Here is a 22,157-nt window from a genome sequence, read left to right on the forward strand (position 1 = left end):
ACAAGTAGTCTCTGTCAGAGCTCGCTGTCCATCGACTGAACACTTGTGAGGCGCACGGCGATACTGAAATGAGCGTAGTTGTCTTGCGCTTAAAGCGTAGTTATCTTGTGCTGGAGGCGGTCATATGCAAACGCTGGTACGTCACTTCTAACCGTCACGTCACTTCTAACCATGAATCCAGAACGAGCTGTATTTTGAGCTTGATTAAATAAATTATTCGTTTAGAATGGGGAGGACGTCTTAAAATATTAAACTTGCAGGACGTTTTAATGATACAAAGACCTCTTATATACCAAAAGATCAAGGCAAATTTGGTTTCTCATGTCATGACCTCTTTAAATGTCATAATACACAACAGCTAAGACTTAAAGAATTAAGTTATCACTGAAACCAATTTGTACCGATGTTACACAGGAAACCACAATATCATTAATGAATATGGCAGAAATTTATTTGTTAACAAGTTCATGATGTGCATCAGTACTTGATCATAATCAGTGTTAACGTGCAAGTAAACTAATAGTCACACCACAAGACACAAAAACATCAAGGCACACACACTCTCTCACAGTCTAAATTTAAGTGACACTTTTAACGATAAATTAAATGGAAAAGTGGCTGACAACAAAAGTGTCCGATCATACACGCACAAAAAATACATCATTTGAGGACTAACATTTATTAGACACTAAGAAAATTATGCTATAGAGAATACAGGCATCGTGTCCTCTTGGATGGGGGGTGGAGGGGGTGGTATTTAATACTGTAGTAACCCATCAGAAAGATAGCACAGATGATTCAGAGGGTAGACCAGCTACAGGTTCACAATGTGTACAAGCTGAGGTGGTGATTAGGAGTTCTTCTCAGAATCCTGAGGGCGTTAGCACGTTCATGTCCCGGCGTTTAAGTTTGTGAGGTCGGGTCGTCTGTGTCTTCCCCTCCATGGTGGGGATCTCCATTTTAGGGGGAGGTTTGAAGTTGGAGGCGTCCTCGGACAGGCGGGTGGCCTGGGCCTTCATCACTTCCATTGGGGTTGGTTTTTGAGCTCCTTTATAGGACTGAAGAGCAAAACCCCCTGAGGAACACATCAGTGATAGTTCAGCCTGGTGTGTCAGCACTGTACTGTTTCATGATTGAGGGTGAAGTGCATCATTTGATGATTCAACTTTAACAATGAAGCAGTGTACTCATGACAGTAAAAAGCTATGTAAAGCTTTATACCACTCTGTTGCATTGGACCTTGTGTTTGTCAACAGTTCTAGAACAGGTTTGTTCCCGCTATGGTCAGTAAACACAGATAAAGGGCTTTGGAATAACATGAGTAGGAGCTGGCAGGTCTAAACAATGAATGAATTCTGCAATTCCATTTGGTGGTGCTATACGCTTCAGCTTTAAAAAAAATTATTCAACTAATATTTGCGTATATTTGCTTTGAACGTGGCTAATCCAATCATATTTTACAGTTGAAACTTATAAATGAGGGTTTAGAATGTCTGACATTCATTTTATTCTTTTATTTAAACACTTGTTGTTTGCAATCTGTCTTTGAGGAGAGTAAAAACGGTAATGTGATTAACATCTGGCACTTATTTTTAGCACCACGCTATCCAGCTGAATAATTCAGCAGTCAACTCTAGGTACATGGTGGCATGAAGATTGAGAGCAACTTGATGATAAAACTATCTGAATTAAACTCCACAATCTACTGATATCATGTCCCTTGTGCTTTAGGAATGGTAACATGGGCATTATCTGAGTATATCATTATCATATTTTTTTACAATTAAAGAATATGCATTGTGGCTTCTGTATATGTAAAAGTGCATAGTGTCATGTCCCTGTTAAGGCTGTATCTGTACCTGGATCAGTGGTGGACTTATTGACTTGAGGTCGAGGTCCAAAAGCACTCCAGCGCTCTACAGCTGCATCACATGCAGCAGAGTCTACACTGGAGCTGGTGCTCGTTTCAGAGCCTGTAAGGGAGGCAGTGGATCCCTGACTGTTGAACCAGCCCCTATCACACACACACACACACACACACACACACACACACCTCATTTCAGTCCCATGATAGATCCAATGCAAATGTCACTGTCAAGCTGTTGAATTCAGTACCTGCGTTTCTGTTTAGGTGATGACTGAGGGGTCCCGGAGGGTGTTGACTGACAAGAGGGCGGCTGTTTCTCTTCCTTGGCATCCACACTTTGCATTTGAAGTTTCTACAACATCCCAAACACAGTTTACAAATCTAAAACAAGGAACACTATTACTGGTTAAAGACAGAAATAGCAAGGTGAAACTTGTTACTAAGGCTAAATTCACTCTGGAAACAATTATATATTTTTTAAAAGGAATAGTTCACCCAAACATGAAAACACTGTCATCTTTTAGACTATGTCCACATTAATCCGGATAAACTTGAAAGATACATTTTCATTTTGAAGATGCCCTCTGGCCACACCTCCATTTTCAAACATTTTCCAAAAGTTGCTCGAACAAACTGAAATGTCTGAAAATGCTTAAATCCCCTTACTGTGCATGCAAATAAATAAATAAAAGCACTGCCCTGCGTCATTTCTATCTACAGTCTGAAACACAATTGACCTCGTGTTTCATCGCTGGACTACAATTCAGGAGTAAATTCTAGCGTATCCTATCCGGCATTGAGTGCGAGTGACTTGATCCCAACGACTATTAAAAGGGAATACGTGTCTTGTCCCAACAACAGGATTTATTTCCCGTAAATTGTTGTTTAATCTTTGATCCCATTCTGAGTGCCATTTGTTTTTAGTGTATATATTTAATGTTGGTTTTAGTGGTTGTGTTGGTCTGAGCATTTTATTGGTTCTGAGGATAATGCTTCTCTGCTTGTTCATTACCAGAGATCCCCGAGTGACCAGGAACCCAGCAGAAAATACTAAAATTATTTGATTCCAGCGATGACAATTTGTTCAAAATCATCACGATTGTTGGGTGATCAGTTTTTATAGACTCCAATGCTTCCAGACATGATTTATAATCAGTTATCATTAAAAAGGATTTCTGTGGAACAGTCGTAATGTACTTCAGTGCTAGTAATAAAGCATATGCCTCTGCAATAAAAACTGAACTTTGGTCAGGGATGCGTATGCCTTGATTATGCATGGGATTTTTTGATAGCTAGCTATAGCTCTTCCATGGAGAAGGGTTGGTTGTAGGGCTCTGCATTGCTAGAGCCATATCTTCTCTTTATCTTGTTGAGCATGAAATATTCAAAAAGCAGGAAGACAGTTCTCAATAGATGAATTGCTTTCAAACGTTTTTGCTAGAATGCAATTTCTTGTTTTGACATCAGGAGTGTACCATGCTGTATGATGTGTTGTATTTGAGGGCCTTTGTTTTTTTTTCTTCATTATCCGTATCAAGTTCCATATTTGGTTTGATGAAGTGCTTGTCTAGATGGAAACAAATCTTCTCCAGCTTTCCTTTTTAACTTCATTTATTGATTAGCCAACATTCTTCTTGCTCGTGTTTTACTCATCTTGAGTTTGATAAGATTTTTCAGTTGACGGGAAAGCCTTTTAACTTACTTCCTCTCTTTTATGTTTCTTAACCTTTATTATCAAACCATGGAAGTTGCATACATTTCATTTTTAAAGATGTTCTTGAGACTGTATCATTAGCTATAAGCATTTTAGTAAAATTCTGCACTGCATCAGGGCTGTCTTCTGGAAACTGCGCAAGCTTCTCATAAAAGAGGGTTTGAAACTGAAACCAATTAAAACATTTTAATTTGCCATCTTTGCACATTTGTTGCTTCCTCTCTTCCTTTGATGGTTACAATAATTAGGATGTGTTCACTACCACAGAGGTCATGCCAGACTCTCCATGATAGGTCCAAGTACAATCCAGGCTGAAAAAAAAGTCGATCGCAGAGTATGTTCCATGTCCCGGGTGTAAGTAGGTACTTGATCCATTATTTAGAAGGCATAAAATATGGTTATCTATAAAATCTTTAATCTTCTTACCTTTTGTACTGCAATGACTGCTGACCCACAGAAAGTTGTGACTATTTAAATCATCCATGAGAATAAAGGGGAGTGGGAGCTGAGCAACAAGGTGATCCAGGTCTGTGTGTGTCAAGTTTGAGTTTGGAGGAATGTAGATAGAAACGGCTGCAGAGTCAATCATACTGCTGTCACCTGTAAGTTGCTATTAATATTTATACGGATCACATAATTTCTTATTAAAATGGCTGTACCACCAGAGGCCTGCATGTCATTGGGACCGAAGATATTAAAAATGGAGTACAATCTGATTAATCTGGTAATTATGTTTCCTGAAGACATATGGCTATAGGATTGGTGATTGCAATTAAACGTTGCAGCTCCATACAATTAGCCCTGATACTATGACAGTTCCATTGGATGATAACATTCTCCATTACCTGTTAAGAAGAATAAGGACAGTTGGCCTGATACTGCCTTTAGGGGACAGACATCTACTATGATGTTCACTCTCTTTCATTTCCACATCTCTAGTTTGCCTGGTCTTTGAAGGTTCGTCCTGGGGTGCTTTTGATTGTGAAGACCTTGCTTTATTGTTTTTATTTGCTTTTTGGTTCTGTTATTGAGCTCTGATTGGAATGAAAGCCATTTAGAAGAGTTTCACTCTCAGTTCCTGTATTCTTCATCTTTTGGGGAGTATTACTATAATATATAGTTTGGGGTTTATCGTTGTGCATCCAGGTAATATCTGTCTAGCAATCTTTGCTTCAAGATAACTGATTCTCTTAGTACATCTGATCTTCTGTATTTCTTTTTATTTGATCCACATGGGACACTGTTCTGATGCAGCTGGGTGGTCACCTGAGCAGTTAAGACATATAGGTGTCCATACCTTTGACAGTTGAAACCCCACAGAGGGTTAGGTACAACTAGAGCCCTGCATTGCAGCCCGAGCCCGATGGGCCCCGACTTATTCACGCCCCTAGGCCGGGCTTCGGGCCAATTTTCACGTCATAGTTCACATGCGGGCCGGGCCTCGGGCCTTTTTTGGGTTATCCTTCTTTTTATATTTTTAGACATTAATTAAAAAATGTATAAGTAGTTGACGTCGACAATAGAAAAACAAACATAAAAAGCCATTTCATAACCTCATAACTTTCATAATCTTATAATTACACTGACAAATGACTGACATGACAGTCTCACGCATGCACGCACGCACGCACGCACGTCGCACACAAAAGGTTTCCCGTCAGCGGCGCGACCCACGATTCACCTCATGTGCAAATAATGGAGAATATTAAGAGAAAAATCGCAGATGACCAACTTAAAACGGTAAAAAACACCAGAGGAAAGGCAAACTTCTGGGCTGTTTTTCAAATCTTGACAACCTTAAATGACGAGCCAACGATGCTCTGTAAGAGACTGTTCTAACTCTTCGTTTGATTGGACTTTATTTTCGTTTAACTGTTAAACTATTGGAAAAAAGAATGGCCATATTCTGTGGTGAATTTTTGAGGTAAGATAACCTGCGAGTTTGTTTTTAATTTATTTAATTTAATTTGTTTAAATTGTTGTAGGCTATGCTCATTTCAGTTTGTGCTGATGTTGCGAGCAGCCTGAGCCTGCCTCAAAGGTGTTTTACTAACTGTGGTTTAATAAATAAACATTTATTAAACTAACTGTCTGTGTGATATGCTTGAAGTGTTTTATATCTATGGTTTTTATTGTAGCCAAGTAAAGTATTAGCGTTGATTTGAGAGGCTAAATTAATCATGTTTTACTCGCTGTCGGCATCAGCTGTTGCTTGGTCGTCATTTAAAAAAAAAATGCTCCAAACATTTGTCTTAACTTAATAAAGAAATGAAAAGAAACATAACTAACAAAACTGACCTATTTTAATGGCTGCAAATAGGGCAGGCTGCCGCTGTGTAAAAAAAATACAAAAATAAATAAATAAATATACGGGCTCGGGTTGGACTCGGGCTGATAATTCTGATGAGCTGTCGGACACAGGTCGGGCTAGGGCCTGAGCGTTTCGGGCCAGGGCCGGGCTCGGGCCTAGATTTGAGGCCCGTGCAGGGCTCTAGGTACAATTAGGTCCACCGGAACACTTCTTCAACATTTTTTCAAAAACAAATTCGGGAAATAGCGGTTTATTAAAAGTGAGTATGTATGTACTAGTTTTGAATGTTCGCTCTTCTCTCCTGATTATTATTCATTTAACATTCATTACTCCTTGAGTCTTGAGCTCATGCATTATTTCTTCTTCAGTTATTTCTTCACTAGCTCTCTAGTGCGGCATACTCCTTTACTGTAATTCAGAGTTGGATGAGGGAAGGTCTTTATCTGTACTCCAGCTAACATGCAGTAGTAGGTTTTCAGCATTTGCCTTTTTACTGCACTCCACAAGAATTTGACCATATCGAAGCTTTTTCCTCTTTTACTCTACCTGCAATTCCTGCAATACCCTTTTGTATAGTAAGAGGGGAAAGCTTGCTGATTGGAAAGTTTGGAGCAGCAGCTTCAATGATGATAAATTTAGGTCAGTCATCATTATTCGGTATAAAGGCACCTTTGTTTTCTAAAGTAATATCAGTGTCCAAGTTATTTAAGTGTGTTTTGTAGTCACGTTTTAGGTTTTCTGTTTCATCATCTCTGGATCACCTACCTTGGAGCCCAAAAGAGAGGGATGCACAGCGCCACGGAGCTCCAGCAGATTATGCATCAGGGATACAGGGATGATATACTCGCGCAAACTGAGCAACAAGTTGCTCAATTTACTTAAATGACCCTTAGCCAATGCCTACTGGGAATCTGAGAAATATTTGATGTTCAGTTATCCTACATAGAGCAGTCCTAGGGCAAGTCTTGACGAGCCGATTGATTGGATCGAGCCATTCCAACCTCCCGCCTAGGTGAAGCAGGAACCAAAGTACCATGTTGAAATAATGGAGTTCGCAGCAAACCGCATTACTCAGGGACAAGGATCTCTTCCTCCACTGACACGGGTCGCAACTCACGGCAAACGAGTCGCCTCTTTTCCTATTTCTTATAATAGTAGAGGTAAAAAAGGATCTATTAAACTCTGTGTTCTTGCAGAGTGGTGGAAAAATCTTTATAGCTGTGACCGTAGCAAGGGGGGCTTGAGGGTTGTTCTCTCTTGCCCAAGGAGAAGACCCTAGTACTGTGGAGGAAAGGAGTGCACCACTGTTCCTTTAATGGGCTACCATCATAAAGATGGTCCTGTGCCTTACCCGAGAGGAGGCTTTTCAGACAGAGAGATATGCAAGGCAGGCCGATGAGCAGGGAAGTATAGCACAGGGAGCGAGTGTTAGTCACAAGAACAGTTTATTTTGAACGAGAGGAGCAAACGGTCAAGGAATTTAGCACGGGAGCACGACACTGAACTGATGTGGAGTGTCCGTCTGTGCATGTCGATTGTGCAATTATCTGCCTCTTGGCAACACCTGCACAACGGACAGCGTACTGCAAATAACATTCCATGTAAATTCAAATGAAGATTGCAATGTATGTATCTGTAACTACATAAAGATGTTATTAATAACATAACAGTAACTCATAGCTGGGACATTATTTGCCCCAAATTTGGAATTTCTGGGTCATTTTTGTCAATTTAGGTGGCATTTTTCCCCCGACCCCCCATAAATTTCCAACCCTGGTGTAGACTTGACATTTCTCATCATGTTGTTCCAAACCCATATGACAAAAGGAAATAATTTAATGAATGTCCTGTTGGCTAAATTTAATACATAGTTTGCACTGTCTGACATTCAATTATTTTCTTTTCTGTTCTGTAAAAGAAAACCATATAGATTTGAAATGACATTCGTAAATGACAAAATCTTCATATTTAGGTTAACTATTCCTCTAAAATTATAATACAAAGTACCCTATGTTGGTATAAATCTTATTAAAATGAGGGATTAAAATTGTTAAATAATTGAAAATAACACCATTTAAACTTCTTGCTATGCGACTCTAATGTATAGGGCAAGTCTTCTTACATGCATTGACTCTGCCAGACGATGGTAACGGGCCTCTTCAGCAGTCAGGCCTTTGTGTGGAGTGTAGCCTGTATCCGTCAGTCCAGCCTGCTTCTCGAACTTAAGTATGCTCTCTTGGGTCTGCTCTACAACACAAATAAACAGCTCCAATTACGATGACCTCAAATGATAAGAAGATGCATCAACTGATCCTGTCCATGTAAATCCTAAACCTAAATACAGCTCATCATATCGTTGTCTTCGACCCCAGAAACTGAAGGATTTGAATTTGGTGTTCTCAAACTGCCAACATTTCACACTGTCAAATATAGTCTTCATAAAATCTGTAGTTCTTACTGATGATGAGAGAGTTCATGACAGACGAGGCTTTGGCTTTAACCACAGGGACCAGAGGTTTAGTGGATTCAAAGGTCACACTTTGTTTCACTCCTCCATCTGACTCATCCTCCTACACATATAAAGGGGATACCAGAGAAAATGTCAGCACTAGGCTACAAAATCAAAACCTCATATTGGATTGTACTGTGTTTCTCAATCACGTTAGGTCAGGTAAAATATTAGAACATTAGCACACACTGCATAAATAAATATGCCTAGTGCAGCCTTCAAAGAGTCTGTGGAAAGAAAACTAACTTCTGGACACTCAGGTTGTGTGATCCCACAGGCGAATCATAGGAAAACAAATGAAAACACACCTCAGCCAGTCGTGCAAACTTCCTCTCAGGGATAACAGGTTTCCTCCACAGGTTGTTAATATTAATGTCGGTTGGAGGTGGAGACATGGGCCTCTCTAGGTTATCGTCATAGCTGAGAGCTCGTCGGGTCATCCCAATGGGGATGGACATCCCTCCGAGGAGACCCTCTGTGACGCCAGGACCTGCTTCCAGGGCTGAGGTAAAAGCACAGCACTGTGTCAACAACATCTGCTCTAATAGTCAGTTCAAACAGACATAGACTGATATGTTTAAAAGGAGAAACAGAAATATTAAGAATATAAAACAGAAAAATTATTATTAAAACAATTCAACATGTTATGTTCAATTGGTATAACTCTTTACAAGTAAAGTCCTTTTGAAGATCATTTTCTGCATAGCCAAGTAGCAAAGAAACAGGCATTTCTACTTTACCTGGAAGGTCTCCAGGTCTGGACACCATGGCAACTGAATGAAGTGTTTGTGTTAGACCAAAATGTGAAGAGAGGCTTGTTAACCCAATTAGATGAGAGACTGGATCAAATCTGTAGTGAAAATCAAGAGGAATAAGTAAGTGACATTAACTAAGCAATATTTCAGGCTAGGGGCAAAGAATCAACTGCCAGTCTCTGATTAATAATTAAAGTGACACAGTTCTGCAATCATCTGGTATAGTGTATACCGACTCCTCAGCATCAGTTTGAGCAATTGGTCACAAAACATCACAATTGAATAAATAAATTCAAATTCAAATCATAAAATGAGTGGCCAACATTCAAATAGCATAGAAAGGCAACAGAAAGTAATCCATACAACTATAGATGTTAAATCCATGTCTTCAAATGTGATATGATAGGTGTGGGTTAAAACAGATCAAAGTTTAAGTCCTTTTTTACTATAAATCTCCACTTTCACTTCTTTTGTTTTTAGCGATTCACATTCTTTGTGCATATCGCCATCAACTGGGCAGGGATGACAAATTATACAGGGTTCCCACTTTTTTCATGCCACAATTTTCCAGGACATTTCATGCTCCCAACAAGTGTAATATTTAAGCAAAAATACTTGTCCATTTAAATCGAGCTTTCATTTCACTGTTTCTGCGTTTTTGACAGAAGAGTCTCACCTCCAAATAAGCAGTATGCTCCATGGCATAGTGTGATTATTATTAAAGCACGAATTTAATTAAATACATAGTCTGTATGATGAGGTGTTTTCAGTGTATGAGCAGCCAGCTCTACACATACATGAAGCACGCATCACTTTCAGATTTATTTATTCAATTAAATCAGACACATTTTAGTATAATTATCACACTAGGACATATCACAATTTTAAATGTACATTAAAAAATTAATTTTCATCCAAATATATTATGTTGCATTCTGCGGTTTATTGCTAATGCCATTTTTATGACTATATTCCATGTTTTCTGCATACTACATGTTGTAACAGCAGAATAAGCGGATTCCGATCATTGAATTACTGAAAATTAATTCACATTCCGAGATGTTAAGTCCAAATCATCATGCTATGAATCCAGTGTGATTTTTTTTAAATCAGTGGTCCTGACTGTCATCCATGTCTAAAGTTTATAACTCCCAGGGATGCAAACTCATGAGTGTCCAAAAAGTTGAAACAATCACTAATCCACGGACATGTTTTAAGGGGTTATTTTTTTTAAAGAATAAGCTAAAAGCACCAACTTTAGCTATTTTAATGATTAAAGTATAGAAAATTATCAGCACAAATGTGTAGAATTAGCTGCAAAAATAAAGGGAATTTTGGTGCTTCTGTTTTACAAATATGTTCAGATTCAATAATTGATTAGTTTACTGACCCCTTATGGAAATACCACTAGGTGGCAACAAATGAAAGTCTAATGTGCTATGAGCAAGTCATTGGATCATTTGAAATGTTATATAGTAGTACTTCATAGTATTTAGGCATTATAAGAACAAAGCTGTATAATTTCCACTCAGTTTGTGAACTGCCAAGCATGACTTTTCATCCAAAAGACAACAATAATAGTCTAATAAGAGTATCAATAACCTTCTACATTATTAAAATTTGAATGTCAAATCTACTGACCTCAGTAGAATTTTTAAGCATTATAAGAACAAAGCAGATGTACTGTATTATTTTCCTACAGTATTTAAACTGCTGAACATGACTTTTATCAGAAAAGAATAATACAAATAATTTTGAGTTTCAATAATCTCCCTTCGTCATTGTAAAGTGCATTTCACATGAGTTGAGCAGAGGCGTCAAAGCTCCGCTAAACACCAGCGTCAAGGGGCTCTTTGTCCTCCACATTAGGGTGCCTACACACTGACTAGAGTTTATGCTACATCAGAGAATGCTGCGAATGCATTGATTTCAATGGGGATGGTACGTCGGAAGGACGAAGAGGGAAAACTCAAGGGTATCCAGCAGTGAAGCTTCGTCATGCAACCAAAAGTTAAAAACATTTGAACTTTTACTGAAACACTCTGGGAATCTCGGAATGGGAATCTCGGGGAGGCGGGACAAGTTGCGCTGTGAAATCAAAGAAAAAAGAAAAACATGGTGAACAAACTAAAACATGCTGGGTATTTATTCCCTGTCCTCCATTATCTTTCTCTGTAACCCTAAAAATATATTACTTGTGAAGAGGGAGCCTGGAGAAGAGTTTCAATGTTTACTGCTATATTGAAATTAAGATATATTTTAAAAAGCCATCTCTGTCCGTGGCCACCTCTTCTCTCTGTGATACAAGCCTTCAAAACTGGCCTTATTCAAATGCTCCATTTGAGCTTTCCCTAGTGCAGGGGTTTTCAAAGTGTGGGGCGCGCCTTCCCAGTGGGCAATAGAGCAAGTCAGGGGAGGTGCAAAGAGTGGTAACATTTTTTATTAAATATGTATATACGTGTGTACTGAGTTGAACTATTATATCTAAAACATTATTTAAACAGTTCTGAAAATAATAGGCAAAATATATTATAGATTTATCAAGAATCTAGGGTTGCAACGGTATGACATTTTCACGGTATGATAACCGTCTCAGAAAATATCACTGTTTCACGGTACACGGTATTACTATTATCAGTGAAAACAGTAGGGTTATTTTATTAATTTATTTATTTTTGAGCAAACACTTTATTATAATTGAAACTATTTATTTATACAATTATTTTATTGAAGTATGTGTAAAAAGTCTCCCTTTTGAAAATAAAATAAATAGAATAAATAAGAAAGCTAATAATTATAATAATAAATCAAATTATAAACATGATAAAAAAAATAGCATGTAAATATAACATGCTATATAACTAAAGCATGTTAGTTTATATGTTAAATGAACTACTAAATGAAAAAGAACATCAGCTGTGTGAGCTTTTGAAGTAATGTCCTGCGATTATTAATAATTAACATATAAAGACTGCTCCTGTCTGTACCTTTAACTCAGTGTTTCTCAACTGGTTTTGCTTCAGGACAGATTTTACATGGGAAATCATGTGTCGACCTGCCATACATTAAACATACTGTATGTTTAATGTATCTTGGGTTGCATTTCCTTTTATGTTGCATAGTTTTGTTCATGGTTTTCCAGTACAAGGACATGCATCAAGTTACATTATTTTTGTTGTTGATGTCAACGTTTGACTTTCATCACACAACTGAATAACACAACTGCATGTCTATGATAAATGAATACTGCAACATTTCTAAATTGCACAAATAATAAATACATATACATATTCGTCTCTGGCTTGCTTTTGCTCGCATGTCAATGATTACTCCTCCGTGTGTCAATGATGCCGAGATCTACTTTTATCACTGAGAAGGTTTACCTGAAAAATTAGTAGCACCAAACATCACAAGCAGCCTCAAGAATGGACAGAGTAGCCATATAACAGATATAAATAGCGCACTCGCGTGCATGGTTGCCAGATTCCACAAAATAAGTATAACATTAGGCGGAATATTTCCAATTTGCGCATGTATAAATCTCAAACTGGGGGTGTTTCGTCTCTTATCTGGCAACCCTGAGCTTGTCATACGCTTGTGGAGACGCGTTAGGTCCCAATGCAAGTGAACTGAAATATTCAATTAAAAAATAACAACACTTTTATGATAAATGAGGCTGTAAATTGTCCATGTCTGCTTTAGCTGTTTGCGAGATTATCATTAAATCTGCCTCAGCAGTCTTAAATAGTCTTATCACTTGGGCGGCCACCGAAATATCTTCAATGGGAGAACCATGGCATTGCTATTTCCCTGCTGTCCGCGACACAGTCCGAATAGACCAGTTGAGAAACACTGCTTTAACTCTCACACACACACTCATGTCAGTCCCCCTCGGCTCGCTTCTCTCTGACATTTTCTCTGCTGCATTTGTGTGTGTGACGCAAGTTGACGAGTCTGACAGGCAGACAAGGAGGAAAGGAGATGCGCATGTGAGATTCTCCGTCCGGTTGCATTTCTTTCTCAATACCGTAGATTAGCAAATGTACATGGTATGATAACAGTCAATTTTCAAACCGGTATACCGCTGCAACCCTTCAAGAATCTTTGTGAAGATTCTCTGATATTTGTGAAGCCCGCCAATAAAGAATATGTGACATATTAGTCTGTAATTACAATGGAGCGGTTTGAGACCACCAAATTCAAATCCTTCAGTTTCTGAGGTCAAAGACAACAATACGATGAGCAGTATTTAGGTTTAGGATTTACATGGACAGGATCAGTTGATGCACCATGACCAAAGGAGTAAATTTGGCTTGAACCTTGGGGTTGCAACGTGAAGCATTTAAATTTTTCCATTGATCATGGTATAAATATTGGGCGGAGGGGGCTGTACTTGCTTGTTTTGATTATTGGGGGGTTACCTCCACCCCATCCTCCCTGGAATCTATGCCCCTGACCACGACCATTGTGTCGTTTGTCAGGAGAATTTATCTAATAACCTGCTAAACTCTGCAGACACCTTGACACCAAGCATGCTGGGGTGATTCTCACGAAATTAGACATATGAGGTGTCATGAAACATTTTGATGATAAAAGTAAATGCTATCAAAATAAGAAGGATACAGTTATAAACATCTCTTCATGTACTATTTTGCACATGATTTCAAATGACATCATAAATACCAATTTTGTTGTTTTTTCCACATTTAAGGGGAATTTTTCATTACCGCAACGTGTCCATGACTGGATTTGTGTTCTTTGAGATGGAAATATTTATAATTAAAAAATATAAAAAATAAAAAGCTTCAGTGCATGTTATACTATAAACATTTACAGTGAAGAAACATGTGGTATTTGTTGATCATTGGTAAATGTAGTGACAATAATAAGGAATATAAATGTGTCCAAGACCAATTTTCTCATCCTCCATAACAATTTTCAATCATTGTTTAAGTCCTCAAGGAACTAACATTTTCAAGAAATTTTGTTGGAAGGGACATAATTGACTGTGACACTCAAGATGGCTACCAGGTAAGCAGTTCTTATTTTTTCTCTCCAAATAAAAGTTAAAATTTTGTTTGTCATAGTACCTACACAACTTTTTAGTTCTCATTACTGAAACATGAGTTTGTGAAGTTTTAAAAAATGTTGCCGTTTTAATTTTTTGATTACTATATACCCCATTATGGTCTAAATATAAAAAGAGAGGGAAAGTTTAGCTAACCCTCATTTAGCTTCCACAGTCAGCAAGAATGTTTAAGGTCGCTCATCCTCCGCAACACCATTATCATTCACAATTGAAGGCCTGTTGCGGTGGAGATACTCAATGTTTCGGTAATGAGAAACAGACTTATGAAGGAGGGACATGCACTATACCTCTTGCTCATTTCAATATAACTTGATATTTGCCTTAAACACTTCTTGAACAAATTGCGTAAACCTTGCAGAAATGTCACCTCCTCTGCTAGACATTTCTGCATTTTACCTGACATATGGGCAAAACATAAAAAACGCTCATGAATGAGTTACAGTTGGGGGAAAACGTGATTGGTACAAAGTAGAGATGCACCGATTGCAATTTTCTTGGCCGATTTCGATTTCCGATTTTTTGCAAGTGTGACCTGCCGATACCGATTTTTTCTGATTTTCTTTCTACGAACTATTAGTCACCACATATACAAACAAAATCTACCTTGCTTCAATGCTAAATTTTATTTTCATAATAAAATAAATTATTAAACATTACAATTGCCCCCAAACTGCACTAAGTTACAGGATCTTCTCTCACTTAAACAACTCTCAAAATAAAGTGCTCTGTGACTGGAAAGGGGTAGAAATAACAATTAACTGCAAATGAGTTGCTTTATATAACAGATGTCATTTTCCACTATTTTTATAAATGGACATTTTTCTCTTTATTACTCATCTAACAAAACAATTCCAAAGATCTGAAAAACTGAAGTGTCCAATACGCTCAACTTACGTTAGATGTCCAAATATCAGTTGTAAAACTGAGCACTGCTTCAGGAATGGCTTGCATACCTGTCAACACTCCCGTTTTTCCCGGGAGTCTCCCGTTTTGTTATTTCTCCCAAAAAAACTCCTGTAATTTGTATGGACCAAACCACGTTATATGAATAATCACATCAATATATTATTCCAAGGTGGTCCAGTTGCCAGATCTTGAATGAAACGCATCCTACTCACACAATCGAAACATCATACAAATTACAAATCTTTTGTGTCCTCAACCTGGCAACCTACAACCCATTTGCACTGTTGATATCTGCGCAGGCAGTAGACGCGGGATGTTAAATCAAGCATCACTGGTAGATGGGAGGAGAAGAATCAGCTGGTGCTCCGGTGAAAAAACTAAATATACATGTAAATTTAACAACAGCTGGATGGAAGAATTGAATTTCATATCCCGAAGCCATATCAACAATGCCCACACCTTTTGTAATGTGTGTCGCACTGATTTTAATATCGGACACGGTGGGAAAAATTACGTTAAATCACAACGGCACAATTTGTATGTATTTAGCCTGCCTCTGCCATCCAGCACCCCCCTTCCCCTCTCCCGGATTTGTGTACCCAAATGTTGACAGATAACAGGCAGCATGTGGGACATGACACAAGATTAAACAACTCGGGCAAAGCGACGTCGGAAAGTACCTCATACTCTGTATTGAGGAAATTTATCAGATTTCTGAACCCTTTGTCCTCAACTATGGAGAACAGCTGGTCATCCAGGGCCATGAATTGCATAATTTTCCTTGTAATTGCTTTGGTCTTATCGCTGCTCATTCCAAGGAATGATAGGAGAGGCTGCTGACTTGTGGCTGGCTCTGAGCCCTGGCTAGCTTTAGCCGCTTTCACTTTTTAGCTTCTTTTTTAAAATGGGCATTTTCAGCTGGGTGATGGTGTTATAAGTGTCTAATTAGGTTTGTTGTTCCGAAAGTTATTGTGGTGGTTCCCCCACGGTTTACTTTGGCCTTACAATTATTACACATTTCGAACTTTATATATACTTCACTCACACAGTGAAGATCTCCCACGCCAATGACATGTTACATGCGGCTGTGATGTCATTGCCTGCGCCACTGGCAACAAAACGGACCGGCTTGGAATCGGTAAGACGTGAGGCTGACTGGCCGGTTACCGGTCCGGGCAGAGCATGCGGAAAATCGGCTAATTCCGGTCCCTGGCCGGTCGATCGGTGCATCTCTAGTACAAAGCAGTCGTTCCAGTTGTTTGTTTTAGTTGTTTGACCAACTCATAAATAGACTTGCTGCTATTCAAGTTCTTCACATGAAATTATTCTCAGAAAAAGGTTGTGTGGTTGAATGTCAGGACCAAAGTGTTTTAGCTAAACTAAAATCTTTTTACAAGAGCACATGATGCTGTTACATTAAAATGTTTCTCAGGACCACATGATAATATGTTACACTGAAAAAGTTCTCATGAACACATGATTATATGTTATACTAGAATGATAATATTTATACTAATGGTTGTATATTTGTTAGTACTACAGTGTAGGCTACATGACATGATTCTTTATGAGCATAACATTGTAACTTATATACACAACACTTGTTAACACAAGGCATGGTACTGTGATGATTACGATAAATGAGAAAATGAAACTCTGTTCATGAAATAAATATTATTTAAAAAATTGTATGCGTTTTAAATATGTAAAATAGGGTTAGGCATCAAACCCCTTTGTCAACAGTTGATGTGTGAGCTAAATCTCATTTCCGAAACATTGATCCTCATTACCGAATTGGCAGTTTCATTACCGCAACATGTATCTATTTTACAAATTAAGTAATAATTAGATAATCATATTTTGTTTTAAAATGTATATACATATTACACAACACTACTTATTTAAGGTCTGCTACATAACAAATGTACATGTTATCTTTTAGTAAAACAATGAAATAAAAGAAATTGTAAATCATCACGTATGTTTCGGTAATGAGAGAAAATAAGGAAATTACAAAAAATAATATATATGAAAAAGTAATCTCTCCAGAGTTTTACATAGCTTTGAGCATGAGTAATAAGAGTCTACTTTAACATTAGCCAAAAATACAAATTTTTAACCATGTATTTAATGTAATGTCATGTTGCGGTGATGATAATTTTTTATGGACTTCATCTAAAAATGTAAATAATTATATAGGAAATATTTTTTAAAATCTTGTAAAAATAATGGTTATAGTAAGTTCAGACCTTAATCTTATATGTGCAAAAAGAAAATTGGCTTTAAGGGCATTTTAAAAATTCTGATGCTGGACACCTTCTAAATCTGGATTTCGTGAGAATCACCCGCTGAGGTAGCGGGGACAACTTTTTCCAAAGAAAATATCAAGCCTTTCAAGGTCAGAAAAAAGTTGTCTGAGAATTTGTCAAATTAAATGTAAAAGCCACTGACGCTTCATATCATGCAGCGCACAAAGAAAATAACATCGGAGAGACATTGATTCTGCCGGCAGCCAAAGATATGTGTTCCTTGATGGTAGGAGAGGCAGCGGCTTCTAAGCTTGATTCTGTTCCACTCTCTGACAACACAGTGGGTCGGTGTATCTCTGACATGGCACAGGATGTGAAGGAGCAAGTATTAGACAGCATGAGGCACAGCCCATTTTTTGCACTCCAGATCGACAAATCCACTGATGTGGCCAGCAGCGCACAGTTGTTAACATTTGTGAGGTATGTGAAAAACATGGACATTCAAGAGTTTCTATTCAGTAAACCTTTGTGCGCACACACACACGCGGCTATCCTTATGAGGACTCTCCAAAGACATTGACTTTTATACTGTATGAACTACATATTCTATCCCTTAACTCTACCTCTAAATCTAAACCTCACAAAAAAATACTCTGCATTGGGGGCGGCATTGAGTACGTTGTGTCACAAGGGAGGCCCAATGTCTCTGAAAACCCCTGCCTTAGTAAGTGCCCTTAAGGCCAATTTATACATCAGCATCGAATTTATGGCACAGCCTACTCCATAGCCTGATGTGTGCCTCCTCAAAAATGCTACTGCACGTCACGTCGACACAGACCACAACAGATGTGATTGGTCCCCCAGGACGATAACAAGGATGTCTGAGGTAGCATCGCATTTTATCCAAGATTATTTCCAAATACATAATCACATTGTATTTGGACTCAGGACCATTAAAAATACTGTCACAATTGGGAGCATCTGCATTTTTTTTTATTCGGTTTCATAATAATAATAATAATAATACGTTTATTTTAGATATTTCTTGAACCCAAGATCACTTTACATGAGAGCAAATACATTAAATACAGCAAATGGACAGATACATACACTCCCATAGTCATAAATCACCTGCCTCCCAGTAGCGGTTCTAGCTTGTTTGGCACCCTGGGAGAAACCTGCTTCAACACACCGCCAAAGTTGTTGACCGGGGGTGGGGTATTTGATTCTAAATGAGAATGCCCCCAAAGTTGTGAAGTGCCTTGAAAGTCATCAACAATATCTTGTATTAAATGCGATAATTAATTGGAAGCCAATGGAGCTGTTGCAGGATAGGGGTGTTGTGTGCAGGCTTTTTACTGGAAGTAAGAACTGTATCTGCAGAATTTTGGATGTATTGTAGGTGAAGATGTATTTCATGAAGTTAGTATAGTTTCGAAATGTTCACGAAGAGATAAAATTACTCCACGTTGTAGTGTTATGGAGGGGCAAATTTATGAGCTTGCCACACAAGAAAACAGGAAGTGTGCACAACAAACATCGAAATATTGAATTACTGTAGTTCAATAACTGGGGTCTCTGGACACTCGGAAATTATAAGGTAAGGATTTATTAAAATAAATGTAAACGCTCAACATCTCTTCATAAATTTCAGCCATTTTAAAATGTTTAATGTAGCTTTGTACTCTCAAAGACATAATTTTCAATCACTTTGGTGTGAAGTTGGAGCCGAGGTTGTGCTGACATATCACTTCATAGACTTCAATGTATTCGGCAGCACTGACACAAGTCATGTGACATCCCCTGAACGTGCAGAAACATCAGTCAATTTTACAAATTAATAGATTTTCTGCCATTTTCTCTACATGATGAACAAGGTAGACTCAGGTGCCGATGCTGAAGTAATCAAACAACATGCCCCTCTCATTCAGTCAGTCCAAGTACCAGGTCATTCAGTTTGTTTATGAAAGAGAAGATTCATGAATACCGCTTCTTACTTTGCATGTGCCGCTGAAGCAAAGCACGCAATCAAGAAAATCAAGAAATCTGCCTCAGTTGGACCATGATTGCCAAGCACACGATTGGCTGCTGCTGTAATCAATCATGAGGGTGTAAATGTTTCAAAATGCGCAGTTGCCAGCAGTGAAAAAACTATACAAATTTGTGCATTTGACTCCTAATCCGAGTCAGATCGTTATCGTAATGGAAACCTTGCTAGCAACACAGTCAAGTGGTTATATTAATATCTTTTCAGGACAAATCATTATTTTTCCAGGACATTTAGGTATTTTTTTTAAACAATTTTCCATGACTGGAAAACTGCATTGTAAAATTCCAGGTTTTCAAGGACACGTGGGATCCCTGTTTATATTAAAAATTACTGAAATATTGATCTGTTTCTCACCCACACCTTTCATATCATCTCTGAAGACATTGATTTAACCACTGGAGCCATGTGGATAACTTATTCTGCCTTTATGTAAATTTTGGACCTTTAAAGTTATGGTCACCATTCACTTGCATTGTATGGACATACAGAGCTGAAATATTCTTCTAAAAAACTTCATTTGTGTTCTGCTGAAGAAAGAAAGACACACCTGGGATGGCATGTGTGAGTAAATAATGAGAGAATTTACATTTTTGGGTGAGTTATCCCTTAAATATATGAAATAATCTCATCACTTGGTAACAGGTTGCTGAAGGCAGTAAATCCAATAAAAATGTTCGATCTTTTTCATATATTTCTTCCTACAAAAGTAGGCAACAAAAAGAATAAATAATGGAACGGCAAGGAAGTGGAATCATTAAATTCCTTACAATTCCCATCCCAAGTTTTGTCCTTTCAATGTAGCCCAAGTCTATGAGATTTTTACACACGTTTTACAAGTATTACCCCATGTAATCTCAAAAACCTGCACAATTTAAGGTCCACAGCGCAAACTGCACACCAAAGTTTCAAATTTAAGAGTTTGTTTAAACCACTAAACTAAGTAAGAGTAATTACAATATACATATTGTAATAATGTATATGAGTTCCATTTATTCTTTTAATTGCCATGGTTTTCCTCAAACATGATGTGAAACAATCAGACATTACTTACCAGACTCTTACAAACAGAAGTTTGCTCACTGAGCATTGTAGGACACCAGAAAAAACACGGCCAGTAAGAAACACAAGGAGCTGGAGAAGAACCAAAACATGGGATTGTTATGACTGAGAACAAAATAAACTAGCCACTTTAAAACAAAAGATGATAAAACATCAAAAGTTAAACCAAAATGACCATGTCTTTCTAATAAAAGAGCTTTTCATAATCCAACATTGAGAAGCAAAATCCAAATATGAAACTTATCAGTGATTATTATCAAACAGTATGACTCGACACAGTTAAGCAGCTGTTTTGACTAATGACAATAAAAGGATACAGAAGAAACATTTGTGATTTACTTCTACAGGGGTCAATGAACTTCATACCATGTCATGTCATGCAGACGACATAGTTTACAAATGCAGCTAAACACGGTACTTTATAATACTTCATTCCGTTATTTGAGGACTAATGAATAAATGAAGAGTACAAGACGTTGGGCGAATGATGTTACATTATACTGCTCACTTGCTTTGCTACATGATCCGCATACACACTGCAGATTTTAATATCACCGTTCACTTATTTTAACAAACATTATTTCGTCCAGGTTTGTAAACAGAAGATGAATAATGCCCAACTGACCGAATGCCATGTCTCGAGTTTGTAAAGTACGGCGCTGTACGTTGATTGGTATGTAAATAAACGCACTGGCTGTTCAATCCAGTTTCGGCGACTTGAAACCGGTTTGAGGGATGCGCTCGCGAGCTCCACACACACAGAGCGCAAATCGATTGATTTTACCTGCTGAAGTGTTCACGCGCCTCCTCTACAGTAGCTAACAGTCCTGAAGATCTACTGAAGGCAGCTGTAACCGAACGGTTAAAGTACACATCGAATATGTTTCGAAAGAGTTTGCCTTTGCGTCTGCCATAACTTCCGTTAACTTGGATCACTGACAATGAACCAGCAGCAGCCACACAGCTGTGGCCGAAGATCTCGTGTAATCTCGCGATACTTTCGTTCTAAGAATCACAACAGCTGTTGTAGTAACTGAACTAGCCACACGGGGCAGTGAAAGACCTACACTAGCGGATTAAAAAAAATCATTTACATAAATATTTACGGTGTCACCTTCAAATAATCACACATCTGATACGTCTGTTCTGTTGGTAAGACTTGGTTAGACGCAGTGAGACTTGAACAGTTACGGACTCTTTAGCTCAAACTGTTCATTTACTGACCAATTAATTGGCCTGTGGTATTTAGACGTCTTCACTCTGCCCCAGTCAACTCTTGTTTTAAACAAGTGCCTCAACTTACAAAATAATTCTATGTAAGCGTAAAATACAAGACAATATATCTGAAATCACCCAAATAGCATCCTAGGGACTGTTTAGCCATACAAAGTTTGAAATTTTGTACAAATTTACATATGAACTGATACATAGGCCTATACTCATACATTAAAGGGTAACTAAACCCTAAACCAACTTTTTTTAGTTAATGATCTGTAAGCATGGGGCTTTATTAGTACTGGTCATTGATTCAAGTAATTTTTTTGACATTTGTGTATAAAGTGTTTTAATTCTACAATATATGGTGTAAAAACGTCTGAGTGCTGCCCTCTTCAGGTTGAACAGTGGCTACTGCAGTTGAATTTTCCTA

General features: G+C 38.0%; 1 protein-coding gene across 1 annotated transcript; it reads right to left on the reverse strand.

Annotated features, from left to right (window-relative positions):
- Positions 1–82: 82 nt before the first annotated feature.
- LOC127628072 (putative monooxygenase p33MONOX) lies at positions 83–21,476 on the reverse strand. Its single transcript, XM_052104750.1, has 9 exons — positions 21,294–21,476; positions 20,502–20,581; positions 9,142–9,251; positions 8,710–8,903; positions 8,351–8,462; positions 8,015–8,139; positions 2,116–2,219; positions 1,860–2,014; positions 83–1,075 (listed from the first exon to the last, which is right to left on the reverse strand). Exons 3-9 carry the CDS (start codon positions 9,167–9,169, stop codon positions 864–866), a joined length of 930 nt encoding a protein of 309 aa, XP_051960710.1. The 5' UTR covers positions 9,170–9,251; positions 20,502–20,581; positions 21,294–21,476; the 3' UTR covers positions 83–863.
- Positions 21,477–22,157: the final 681 nt, after the last annotated feature.

This window comes from Xyrauchen texanus, chromosome 34, assembly GCF_025860055.1.
Source record: "Xyrauchen texanus isolate HMW12.3.18 chromosome 34, RBS_HiC_50CHRs, whole genome shotgun sequence".
In the NCBI taxonomy this organism is placed as follows: domain Eukaryota; kingdom Metazoa; phylum Chordata; class Actinopteri; order Cypriniformes; family Catostomidae; genus Xyrauchen; species Xyrauchen texanus.